At 47.6% G+C, this 12463-nt stretch overlaps 2 protein-coding genes across 3 annotated transcripts; one reads left to right on the top strand and one right to left on the bottom strand.

Annotated features, from left to right (window-relative positions):
- Positions 1-7: 7 nt before the first annotated feature.
- On the top strand, positions 8-10827 carry LOC127543176 (uncharacterized). The gene is made up of 7 exons (XM_051969193.1): positions 8-92; positions 232-347; positions 2062-2167; positions 4029-5036; positions 9338-9538; positions 9939-10045; positions 10371-10827. Exons 1-4 carry the CDS (start codon positions 8-10, stop codon positions 4985-4987), a joined length of 1266 nt encoding a protein of 421 aa, XP_051825153.1. The 3' UTR covers positions 4988-5036; positions 9338-9538; positions 9939-10045; positions 10371-10827.
- Positions 6965-9339, bottom strand: LOC127542924 (uncharacterized). 2 transcript variants are annotated; one of them, XM_051968836.1, is made up of 5 exons: positions 8531-9339; positions 8290-8393; positions 7877-8118; positions 7463-7704; positions 6965-7185 (listed from the first exon to the last, which is right to left on the bottom strand). In XM_051968836.1, exons 1-5 carry the CDS (start codon positions 8712-8714, stop codon positions 6965-6967), a joined length of 993 nt encoding a protein of 330 aa, XP_051824796.1. In that variant the 5' UTR covers positions 8715-9339. The 2 variants fall into 2 exon arrangements, with proteins under 2 accessions (XP_051824796.1, XP_051824797.1); XM_051968837.1 differs by having other exon boundaries at positions 7463-7635.
- Positions 10828-12463: the final 1636 nt, after the last annotated feature.

Below are 12463 nucleotides of genomic sequence, written 5' to 3'. Positions count from 1 at the left end.
CTCTGGCATGTGCAAATCAAAATCTGCCTTCACCTGGAGTCAGCCTTCATTTGAGGAGGTCACCACTTGCCTGTCTTCCCCCGACTCCGTCTGTACGCTCGGGTCAGTATACACTTGTTTGGGGAACATTGTGCTTTTGCCTCTCCATGCCTCCATCTTTTAATTGGGGAAATCATGTCTCGGTTTTTCACGTGGGGAATCACTGCACATGTTTCTGTCTTCTTTTTGCAGGCCGAGTCTACCGGACCTTTGGGGAATCCTACCTGTGCCTGCTGCATCTTGGTTTTGAAGAGCTACCACTTGTGCATCCCACCACTTATGCATCCCATCACATGGAGATCTGTGGTGTATGTCTTTGCTAATTACTTTCTGAGCCTGCACCTGGAGCCACCTTCTGGGAATTAATGCTTGGGCCTAAATTGCTTTTTGGGAATTACCTGTTGCCACTTCCTTGGGAATTACCACCTGTGCCTGCACGTGGAGCCATCTTTGGGGAGCACCAGCCTGTGCCTCCATCTTTTTAGGGAGCCACAGCCTGTGTATTGGTTCTTGGGGGGTGGGAAACTACAATTGGGCCTCTTGTTGCCATCGAGGGCAAGGAAATCTCTATGGCCTGGGTGTGCGTCTGGAGCCATCTTTGGGGAGCTACAGCCTGTGCCTCTAGCATTTGGAAATGAGTGCCTTCACCTGGAACCAACTTTGGGGAGCTCCAGTAAGAGGCAGTTTCATTTGGAAAATTGCCACATGGACCTCCACTTCATTTGGGGAATCACCACCCATTGTTCCATCTTTTATTTGGGGAATTGCCATTTGTGCTTGTACCTCATTTTGAGAATGACCTCTCCATGCCTCCATTTCTTATTTGAGGAATCATCTATTTGTGCTCCATTTTCATTTCTGGAATCAATCTCCTTGAGAATTTGCCACCTCCTTTTGGGAGTTTCCACCCGTGCTTGCATCTGAAGCAATTTTGGGGGAGCTGCAGCCTGTGCCTCCAGTTTTGAAAGGGAGTTTACAGCTTGTATATTGGTCCTTAGGGGGAAGAAAATGTAGTCTTGAGCTTCTGTGGCCAGAGGCCTGGGTGGTTTTATGGCTTGGACTTGCATCTGGAGTCATTTGGGGAGCTGTAGCCTGTGCCTCTAGAGTCTGAAACCACCTTTGGGAATTACCACCTATCCCCTGAATGTGGAGCTGTCTTTGGGGAGTTCTAGCCTGTGCTTCCATCTTGGCAGAGGAGGCTACAGCCTGTGCATTGGTCCTTCGGGGGAGGGGAGCTATAGTTTGAGCCTCTGTGGCTTTTGAGGGCAAGGAAATCTATGTGCCCTGGGTGTCCATCTGGAGCCACCTTTGGGGGAGCACCAGCCTGTGCCTCTAGCATCTGGAAAGGAGTCTGCCTTCACCTGGAGCCAGCTTTGGGGAGCTCTAGTAGCCGTTTTTCATTTGGAAAATTGCCACATGGACCTCCACTTCATTTGGGGAATCACTACCCATAATTCCATCTGTTCATCTGGGGAATCACCACTAGTCATTCCATCTTTTATTTGGGGAAGCCCACTCCTCGTCCCCCCATGCCATTTAGAGAATTACCATTTGTGCTTGTACCTCGTTTTGAGAATTACCTCTCCACGACTCCATCCTTTATTTGAGGAATCACCTATTTGTACCTCCAGTTTTCATTTGGGAATTGCTGTCCACACTAATGTCTCCTTTTGGAAATGACAGCCTCTGCCTCGAGTTTTTGGGAATTACTCTCCGTGGCTTTTGGAAATTACTATCTATGCCCATATATCATTTTGGGAATTTCCATCATTGCCTCCATCTCGTTTCTTAGGAATCATCACTTGTACCTCCATGTTGGTCTGGGAAGAGCTACAGGCTATATGTCCACTTACCTTCAGGCAATTAGCCACATGTATTACAGGCTTTTGGGGAATTACTAGTTTGATCTGCATCTGGAGCTATTTTGGGGGAGCTACAGCCTGGGCTTCCATTTTTTAAAGGGAGTCACATCCTATATTGGTCCTTGGGGGGGGAGAGCTAAACTCTCTGTGGCCTTTGAAGTTTATGGCCTGGTTGTCATCTGGAGCCATCTTTGGGGAGCTACAGCCTGTGCCTCTAGCATTTGGAAATGAGTCTACCTTCACCTGGAGCCAGTTTTGGGAGTTCAGTGAGAGCCATTTTTCATTTGGAAAATTGCCACATGGACCTCCACCTCATTTGGGGAATCACCACCCATGATTCCATCTGGGGAATTGCCACTCATTGTTCCATCTTTTATTTGGGGAATTGCCATTTGTGCTTGTACCTCATTTTGAGAATTGCTTCTCCATGCCTCCATTTTTTATTTGAAGAATCACCTATTTGAGCCTCCATTTTCATTTCTGGAATCAATCTCTAGGCGTCTGCCACCTTTTGGAAATTACAGCCTGTGTCTCCATCGTGGCTTTTTGGGAATTTCTACCTGTGCCTTCATCTTGTTTTTTGGGGGAAGATACATACAGCCTGTGCCTCCCATTATGGGGAGATGGGCTGTATGTCTGTTGCTTTCTGGGAATTACCATCCTGCGCCTGCCATCTGGAGGTATCCTTTGGGAATTACTACCTGTACCTGCATTGCCTACTGGGAATTACCACCTCTGCTGCTCCCTTCTTTGGGAATAACCACCTGTGGCTGTATCTGGAACCATCTTTGGGGAGCTACAGCCTGTGCCTCTGTGCCTCTCTTTTTTCAAAGGGAGATGCTGCCTTTATATTGGTCCTTGGGGGGAGGGGAGCTAAGAGCTACAATTGGGCTTCTTGTTGCCATCGAGGGCAGGAAGGTTTGTGGCCTGGGAATGCATCTGGAGTCATTTGAGAAGCCAGCCTCTACCATTGGGGCCATCTTGCAGGAATCATCACCTATGCCTGCATCGCCTTCTGGGAATGACCACCTCTGAGGCTGCCTCCTTTGGGAATTACTACCTATGCCTGCATGTGGAGCCATCTTTGGGGAGCACTAGCCTGTGTATTGGTCCTTGGGGGGAGGGGAGCTACAATTGAGCCTCTTGTTGCCATTGAAGGCATGGAGGTTTATGGTCTGGGTCTCCATCTGGAACCATCTTTGAGGAATTACAGCCTGTGCCTCCAGAATCTGGAGCCATCTCTGGGAATTACCAGCTGTCTTGCCACTTCCTTTAAGGAATTACCACCTGTGCCTGCACGTGGAGCCATCTTTGGGGAGCTCCGGCCTGTGCCTCCATCTTTTTGGAGGGAGCCACAGCCTGCGTATTGGTCCTTGGGGGGAGGGAGTTACAGTTGGGCCTCTTGTTGCCATTGAAGGCACAAAGGCTTATGGCCTGGGTCTGTGGGGAGTTACAGCCTGTGCCTCTAGAATCTGGAGCCACCTTTGGGGGAGCGCTAGTCAGAGCTGTTTTTCATTTGGAAAATTGGCACATGTACCTCCACTTCATTTGGGGAATCACCACCCATGATTCCATTTGTTCATCTGGGGAATTGTCACTGATCACTCCATCTTTTATTTGGGAAATTATCATTTGTGCTTGTACCTCATTTTGAGAATTACCTCTCCACGCCTCCATTTTTTATTTGAGGAATCACCTATTTGTGCCTCCATTTTTCATTTGGGAAATCAATCTCCATGCTTCTGCCTCTTTGGAAATTACAGCCTGTGCCTCTGTGCCCTTCTGAGAACTATTGCCTATGGCTCCATTCTCACTTTTGGAAATTACTACCACTGGGCCTACACATGCATTTGGAAATAGTGCTTCTCCCTCCATCTTGGTTTGAGAGGAGCCACTGCTTGTGCCTTAGGTGGAGATATAGGTTGTATATTTGTTGCCTTTTGGGAATTACCACCGGTGCCTGCATTATCTTTTGGGAATTTCACCACCAGAGCCTGCATTGCCTTTTGGGAATTTCACCACCAGTGCCTGCATTGCCTTTTGGGAATTTCACCACCAGTGCCTGCATTGCCTTTGGGAAATTTAACCACCAGAGCTTTCATTGCCTTTGGGAAATTTAACCACCAGAGCTTTCATTGCCTTTGGGAAATTTAACCACCAGAGCTTTCATTGCCTTTTGGGAATTTCACCACCAGTGCCTGCATCGCCTTTTGGGAATTACCATCAGTGCCTATATCACCTTTGGGGAATTTAACCACCAGAGCCTGCCTCGCCTTTTGGGAATTACCACCAGTGCCTGCATTGCCTTTTGGGAATTACCATCAGTGCTTGCATTATCTTTTGGGAATTTCACCACCAGTGCCTGCCTCGCCTTTTGGGAATTACCACCAGTGCCTATATCACCTTTGGGGAATTTAACCACCAGAGCCTGCCTCGCCTTTTGGGTATTACCACCAGTGCCTGCATTGCCTTTTGGGAATTACCATCAGTGCTTGCATTATCTTTTGGGAATTTCACCACCAGTGCCTGCATTGCCTTTTGGGAATTACCATCAGTGCCTGCATTATCTTTTGGGAATTTCACCACCAGTGCCTGCATTATCTTTTGGGAATTTCACCACCAGGGCCTGCCTCGCCTTTTGGGAATTACCACCAGTGCCTATATCACCTTTGGGGAATTTAACCACCAGAGCCTGCATCGCCTTTTGGGAATTACCACCAGTGCCTATATCACCTTTGGGGAATTTAACCACCAGAGCCTGCATCGCCTTTTGGGAATTACCACCAGTGCCTGCATTATCTTTTGGGAATTTCACCACCAGTGCCTGCATTGCCTTTTGGGAATTACCACCAGAGCCTGCATCCCCTTTGGGGAATTATTTTGTGCTTCTATCTGAAGTCATCTTTTTGGGGGGAGTGGGGGGAATAATAGCTTTAGTCTCCTTGCCTTTAGGCTGTTACCACTTATACCAGTCTCCTTTTGGAAAGTTAAAGCCTGAGTCTCCCACTTTTAAGAAGGCACAAGCTGTACTTGGGGGGAGGAGGAATACAGCCTGTGCCAGCTTCTTTTGGGGGGTTACAGACTGATCCTTCATCTTTGGAAAGATGCATCCTGGGCCTCCTCTGCCCAAAGGAGGTACAAGTTGCATTTTTGCCTCTGGAGAAGTCCAGCTGTGGCTGTCTCCTTTTAAAAATGCCCCTCTGTGTCTATGTCTCCTTTTAGGAATTTCCACGAGTGGCTACATCGTTTTTGGGCAATCATTACCTAGTGGGGATTACAGCTTGTTCCTGTATCTGGAGCTATCTTTGGGGAGCTTCAGCTTGTGTGTCTGTCTCCTTGTGGAGAATTGGAGCCTGTCTATGGAGGTCTTTTGGAAGCTCTAGCTTGTGCCTTTCTGTTTTGGGAAAGGTACAACCTGTGCTCCAACTGGAGCCATTTTGACAGAGCTACAGTCTGAATCTCTCCATCCTCGGGGTGGTACAGACTGAGTCTCTCCATGTTTGGGGAGAAAAAGCCTGTATTTCTGGCTTTTTGGGGGGAAATATGATGCTTGCAACACCTTTTGGGGAGGGGGAGCCTGTGGGGAGATACAACTTAAACTTCTTCTCTTTTTGGGAATTCTCACCTTAGTCTTCTTCTGAGCTATTAGGAAATATTGTCTGTGCCTCCATCTAGCCTTCTGGGAAATACCACCTGTGCCTCCATTTTGTTTTTTGGGAAATATCACCTGTGCCTCCATCTGGCCTTTTGGGAAATATCACCTGGGCCTCTGTCTGGTCTTTTGGGAAATATCACCCGGTCTTTTGGGAAATCTCGCCTGTGCCTCCGTCTGGGTTATTGGGGAAATATCATCGTGCCTCCACTTGGTCTTTTGGGAAATATCACCTGCACCTCCATTCTGTTTTTAGGGAAATATCACCTTGTCTCCGTCTGGCCTTTGGGAGAAATATCACCTATGCCTCCATTTTGTTTGGGGGCAATATCACCTGTGCCTCCACCTGGTCTTTTGGGAAATATCACCTGTACCTCCACCTGGTCTTTTGGGAAATATCACCTGTGCCTCCACCTGGCTTTTTGGGAAATATCACCTGCGCCTCCACCTGGCCTTTTGGGAAATATCACCTGTGCCTCCGTCTGGCCTTTTGGGAAATATTGCCTGTGCCTCCGTCTGGGTTATTGGGGAAATATCACCATGCCTCCACCTGGCTTTTTGGGAAATATCACCATGCCTCCACCTGGCCTTTTGGGAAATATTGCCTGTGCCTCCATCTGGGTTATTGGGGAAATATCACCGTGCCTCCACCTGGCTTTTTGGGAAATATCGCCTGTGCCTCCGTCTGGCCTTTTGGGAAATATTGCCTGTGCCTCCATCTGGGTTATTGGGGAAATATCACCGTGCCTTCACCTGGCTTTTTGGGAAATATCACCTGTGCCTCCATCTGGCCTTTTGGGAAATATCACCTGTGCCTCCATTTTATTTGGGGGAAATATCTCCTGTGCCTCCGAATGGGCTTTTGGGAAATATCACCTGTGCCTCCATCTGGGTTATTGGGGAAATATCGCCTGTGCCTCCATTTTATTTTGGGGGAAATATCACCTGTGCTTCCGAATGGGCTTTTGGGAAATTTCACCTATGCTGATGTCTGGGTTATTGGGGAAATATCACCCGTGCATCCATCTGGCCTTTTGGGGAAATATCGCCTGTGCCTCCACCTGGCTTTTTGGGAAATATCACCTGTGCCTCCATCTGGCCTTTTGGGAAATATCACCTGTGCCTCCATTTTATTTGGGGGAAATATCTCCTGTGCCTCCGAATGGGCTTTTGGGAAATATCACCTGTGCCTCCATCTGGGTTATTGGGGAAATATCGCCTGTGCCTCCATTTTATTTTGGGGGAAATATCACCTGTGCTTCCGAATGGGCTTTTGGGAAATTTCACCTATGCTGATGTCTGGGTTATTGGGGAAATATCACCCGTGCATCCATCTGGCCTTTTGGGGAAATATCGCCTGTGCCTCCACCTGGCTTTTTGGGAAATATCACCTGTGCCTCCATCTGGGTTATTAGGGAAAAAGCACCATGCCTCCGTCTGGCCTTTTGGGGAAATATCGCCTGTGCCTCCATTTTGTTTTTGGGGAAGTATCGCCTGTGCCTACAAATGGGCTTTTGGGAAATATCGCCTGTGCCTCCATCTGGGTTATTGGGGAAATATCACCATGCCTCCATCTGGTCTTTTGGGGAAATATCGCCTGTGCCTCCGTCTGGCCTTTTGGGGAAATATCGCCTGTGCCTCCGTCTGGCCTTTTGGGGAAATATCGCCTGTGCCTCCGTCTGGCCTTTTGGGGAAATATCGCCTGTGCCTCCGAATGGGCTTTTGGGAAATATCACCTGTGCCTCCATCTGGGTTATTGGGGAAATATCGCCTGTGCCTCCATCTGGTCTTTTGGGGAAATATCGCCTGTGCCTCCATCTGGCCTTTTGGGGAAATATCGCCTGTGCCTCTGTCTGGTCTTTTGGGAAATATCACCTGTGCCTCCATTTTGTTTTGGGGGAAATATCACCTGTGCCTCCGAATGGGCTTTTGGGAAATATCACCTGTGCGCCTGTCTGGCCTTTTGGGAAAATATCACCTTGCCTCCGTCTGGCCTTTTGGGGAAATATCACCTGTGCCTCCATCTGGTCTTTTGGGGAAATATCGCCTGTGCCTCCATCTGGTCTTTTGGGGAAATATCGCCTGTGCCTCCGAATGGGCTTTTGGGAAATATCACCTGTGCCTCCATCTGGGTTATTGGGGAAATATCGCCTGTGCCTCCGTCTGGTCTTTTGGGGAAATATCGCCTGTGCCTCTGTCTGGTCTTTTGGGAAATATCACCTGTGCCTCCGAATGGGCTTTTGGGAAATATCACCTGTGCCTCCGAATGGGCTTTTGGGAAAATATCACCTTGCCTCCGTCTGGCCTTTTGGGGAAATATCACCTGTGCCTCCATCTGGTCTTTTGGGGAAATATCGCCTGTGCCTCCATCTGGTCTTTTGGGGAAATATCGCCTGTGCCTCCGAATGGGCTTTTGGGAAATATCACCTGTGCCTCCATCTGGGTTATTGGGGAAATATCGCCTGTGCCTCCGTCTGGTCTTTTGGGGAAATATCGCCTGTGCCTCTGTCTGGTCTTTTGGGAAATATCACCTGTGCCTCCGAATGGGCTTTTGGGAAATATCACCTGTGCCTCCGAATGGGCTTTTGGGAAAATATCACCTTGCCTCCGTCTGGCCTTTTGGGGAAATATTGCCTGTGCCTCTGTCTGGTCTTTTGGGAAATATCACCTGTGCCTCCATTTTGTTTTGGGGGAAATATCACCTGTGCCTCCGAATGGGCTTTTGGGAAATATCACCTGTGCGCCTGTCTGGCCTTTTGGGAAAATATCACCTTGCCTCCGTCTGGCCTTTTGGGGAAATATCGCCTGTGCCTCCATCTGGTCTTTTGGGGAAATATCGCCTGTGCCTCCATCTGGGTTACTGGGGAAATATCACCATGCTTCCGTCTGGCCTTTTGGGGAAATATTGCCTGTGCCTCTGTCTGGTTTTTTGGGAACTATCACCTGTGCCTCTATTTTGTTTTGGGGGAAATATCACCTGTGCCTCCGAATGGGCTTTTGGGAAATATCACCTGTGCGCCTGTCGGGCCTTTTGGGAAAATATCACCTTGCCTCCGTCTGGCCTTTTGGGGAAATATCACCTGTGCCTTTGAATGGGCTTTTGGGAAATATCGCCTGTGCCTCCATCTGGCCTTTTGGGGAAATATCACCTGTGCCTCCATTTTGTTTTGGGGGAAATCTCACCTGTGCCTCCGAATGGGCTTTTGGGAAATATCACCTGTGCCTCCATTTTGTTTTCGGGGAAATATCACCTGTGCCTCCATCTGGCCTTTTGGGGAAATATTACCTGTGCCTCCGAATGGGCTTTTGGGAAATATCGCCTGTGCCTCCATCTGGCCTTCTGGGAAATACCGCCTGTACCTCCATTTTGTTTGGGGGAAATATCGCCTATGCCTCCATCTGGCCTTCTGGGAAATATCACGTGTGTCTGTCTGGGTTATTTGGAAATAACACCTGTGCCTCCGACTGGCCTTTTGGGAAATACCGCCTGTATCACCATTTTGTTTTTTGGGAAATATTTCCCCAATAACCCAGACGGAGGTACAGGAGATATCACCTGTTCCTCTGTCTGGGCTTTTGGGAATTTTACTGCCTGTGGCCCAAAGGAGAGGTCCTTTGGGGAAGGAGATACGACCTTTGTCTGCAATCTTGTTTACAGCTTTTTGTCTTTTCTTTTTGTTGTGTTTTGGGAGGAGGGGGGTGGTTTATAGCGTCTGCCTCCTATATTTTGTGTCTTTTTGTGGCCTTTACCTTGTATCTCACTGTGTTTTTTTCTTTTTTGCAGTCTCTGCCTCTATCTCTGTCTAAAGACAGAAATTACATCTTCCTCAAATCATCTTACCTCTTCGTGAAACGTCCTCAACTACCTTTGCTTTCACTAAGAAGATTTCAAGTTTTATCTCCATCCTAAGGGACTAGCCATTCTTCCCAAAATGCAGTGCTGAATGAGAACTGAACATCGGATCTCAGATGGGACCTGAGGAAGGTGTGAGTGATTGCCTTTTGTCAAAAAACATAGATCTGGAAGGAATCCTATGGGGCACCTAGTCTACCATTCCCCCATCCTTATGCCCAATATACAGGTGAGGAAGTAAATCCAGAGAAAAGATTTGCTCCATCATCCCAGTCACTGAGATCCAGACATACATCTTTTGACCCCAGGGTGCCCCTTATTCTCTGTGATATAGAAATAACCATGGAAACAGAGCAAAATTATCAATAAAGGTTTGGAAGTTCACAGTTTTATGTCACTGAAATCACAGGTACCACCTGGGGCTTCCTTTCATTAGTTAATTAAGATTCTAATGAGATAGTAGAACCAGGGCTGATCTGAATGGAAGAGATTATCTTCCCCATTTGGAACTACGTGTGGTTTTTATTTTAAGGGCAGACATGGACCAGAATCCTCCAAAAGAATAAGGTGTGGGAAGTTGAACTGTGTCCCACTGGAGGGGGTATACCATCATGAACCCGGGGGGCCACTGAAGGACAGGTAAGTGTTGATGGAAGGGAAGGCTTTTTTCCTCTTTTAGTTTGTACAGCCAAGATCAAGTTGCCTTCTTTAGCCGCTAGAATTACTGACCCAGAGTATTACCTGTGCTACCTCAATTGTTTCCTATCTCTGGAACTTGGTTTCTTCACCTGAAAAACATGCTTCTCATGTTTCTCATAGCTCTAAAACCCTATGACTGGTTCCCTGGTCAAAACCTATTCATGTTAAACTTTATAATGTTGGGGCAATAAAGAGTTTAAAGAGAACTCTCGTCTCTTTCCAGAGGCTGGGATCAAGCACTCACTTTTTCTTTTTTTCTTTTTAGAAACAACCCAAAAAACAGAGCCGGGAGTACACTTTGCAAAGCCTTCGGATCCCAGTGGCCCTCGTGGATCAGTTTCCAAAAGAGCTACAGCTCCCACAACAGGACCAGAAGGCCTGGCTGGCTTACCATCTCTTACTGCTACTGGCCGACCCAACTACCGATACCCTCTGGCCACATCTATTAAGTATCAGTCTTGTAAAACTCAGCTTCTCTCTGGGTCATTCTTTCTGGCAGCATGAGGAGTCTGTGACAGTGATATTCCACAGGTTGGCCCCGTGGAATAGAAGCTTCTGGAAGAGTATTAGCCTTCCCTTTTTGTCTTTGTAGCTCTAAAAGTTGGCACTGAATATGTGTAAGAGATGCCTGTTTAACTGAATTACATTATTAAATTCATTGTTTTTGTTTTTATCAGACACTTAAAAAGTATGGCAATAAATTTCCTAATGCAGCAAAACAAGCTTTTGTCCTGATTTTTAATGCTTTCACCAGCACAAGGATCTAGGCAGGCTACCAGGCTGGTCTCCATAAACACTACCAAAAGACGGGGGCCGGTTCATACTACCAGCAGGCTCAGGTGTCCCTCCCCTCACCCTGGCCACTACTGCTATCACATGAGGTTTACCAGTAGAAAGGGTAATAAACAAAAAGCCAGGAAGCCCTGGGTTCAAGCCTTACCTCAGAGACACATCTACTAGGTGATTCTGACTTGCTCTTTCTGTACCTGAGACAACTGAGTCTGGAAAGTTGCAGAGATGATACCAACTTCTTGGAAGAGGGCGTTCCCTCACTAATCTCTCTCTCTCTCTCTCTCTCTCACATACATACATTATCTATCCCAGGGATGCTTTTCATTTTCTATGTGTTGGAGATATCTACCACAAACATTCCTGGTCCATCTCGAGCCCAAGAAAAATCTCCTTAGAGGTTCCCAGAACCATTGTCTCTGCAGCCCGGAGAACTCTGAATTCTGAGCTGCTGCTGACCAAATGGATAGCACAGTGTTAGGAGAAAATGGAAGCACCTCCATGGGATTCCCCACCATGGGATTCTCCCCCCCACCCCCCATGCTTCTAGTAGCAGAGCTGGCTAAGCACGAATTCGGGACTTGCCCATAGTTTGCTACGCCTCAGCATGGGCCAATGCTAAGAACAAGCTCAATGTTCTTTGTTTATATCCCTACCAAGCTGACAGGCTCTGGGAAGACCTCCAAAGCTCTCTACCTTGGCTCATTCACTTCTGAACCCGGGAATGCTTCCTTCCTTGCCCCTCTCTGGTAGCTGCCTTCAAGGCATCCCTACTTCCATCTTCCAGAAAATTAAGTTCACCCAGAGTTTCCTAAAACTAGGACTCAAATGCCCAAATCTCCTTATTCCAAGTAACTGGCACACTCTGCCAGGACACCACATGGCCACCTTTGCATCCCTCTCAGTGCCTACCACAATACACACGGCAAGCTTTAGGGGGATCTGTCTCACTCCTAAACAGATGGAGCCCAAGTATGTGTTCTCCTTGCAGTTGGGTCACGGGTTGAGAAATCACCCCCTCCTAGTGCAAGAAACTTTCCATCTTACTTTTTCTCTCCCCCCATCCCCATGGAAACAGAGCCAGGGGGCACCCTCTACTTACAGTCCCGAGGAGGCAGTCCACAGTCTGTCCTGTCCGTCACAGACCCATTTCCATCTCTGGCTTTGGCCACCCCAGGTGTCTGCAGTTATGAAGAGGGAGGGGGAAGGAGAATGGGGGGGAGGAGTGTCAGATTCTCCACACTGAAGCAACGAAATCAATGAGATTTTAAAGCAGTGGTTTTCAAACTTTTGTTCTCAGTATTTTTATGTTGTTAAAAAACCACGGACGATCTGTTCAAGGAGTTTTTGTTCACATGGGTTAGATTTATAGCTATTAACTGCATTAGAAATAAAAAATAATTTTGAATTTGTAGATCCTCTGAAAGAGTTTCAGAGATTCCAACAATTCTTTGGACTACACTTTGAGGATCACTGCAAGTAATAGCAGCCCCTCTAGGGGCCTGTTGTTTTCCAGGAAATGTGAGATCAAAACCCCAAGGGGTCAGGGCCCAGTCGCCCCCATCACTC

This window comes from Antechinus flavipes, chromosome X, assembly GCF_016432865.1.
Source record: "Antechinus flavipes isolate AdamAnt ecotype Samford, QLD, Australia chromosome X, AdamAnt_v2, whole genome shotgun sequence".
Classification (NCBI taxonomy): Eukaryota; Metazoa; Chordata; class Mammalia; order Dasyuromorphia; family Dasyuridae; genus Antechinus; species Antechinus flavipes.
This window is presented reverse-complemented; position numbering and strand designations above follow the sequence as displayed.

Excerpts from the sequence above, each read along its gene's own strand:
- LOC127543176 (XM_051969193.1), top strand. The coding sequence starts at position 8 with ATGTGCAAATCAAAATCTGCCTTCACCTGGAGTCAGCCTTCATTTGAG. Across the intron at positions 93-231 it reads GTCTTCCCCCGACTCCGTCT|GCCGAGTCTACCGGACCTTT; the intron begins GTACGCTCGGGT and ends TTCTTTTTGCAG. Across the intron at positions 2,168-4,028 it reads GAGCCAGTTTTGGGAGTTCA|AGCTTTCATTGCCTTTGGGA; the intron begins GTGAGAGCCATT and ends TTTAACCACCAG.
- LOC127542924 (XM_051968836.1), bottom strand. The coding sequence starts at position 8,714 with ATGGAGGCACAGGTGATATTTCCCCAAAAGGCCAGATGGAGGCACAGG. Across the intron at positions 8,394-8,530 it reads AAGCCCATTCGGAGGCACAG|GCGATATTTCCCCAAAAGAC; the intron begins GTGATATTTCCC and ends ATGGAGGCACAG. Across the intron at positions 7,186-7,462 it reads AAGCCCATTCGGAGGCACAG|GCGATATTTCCCCAAAAGGC; the intron begins GTGATATTTCCC and ends ACGGAGGCACAG.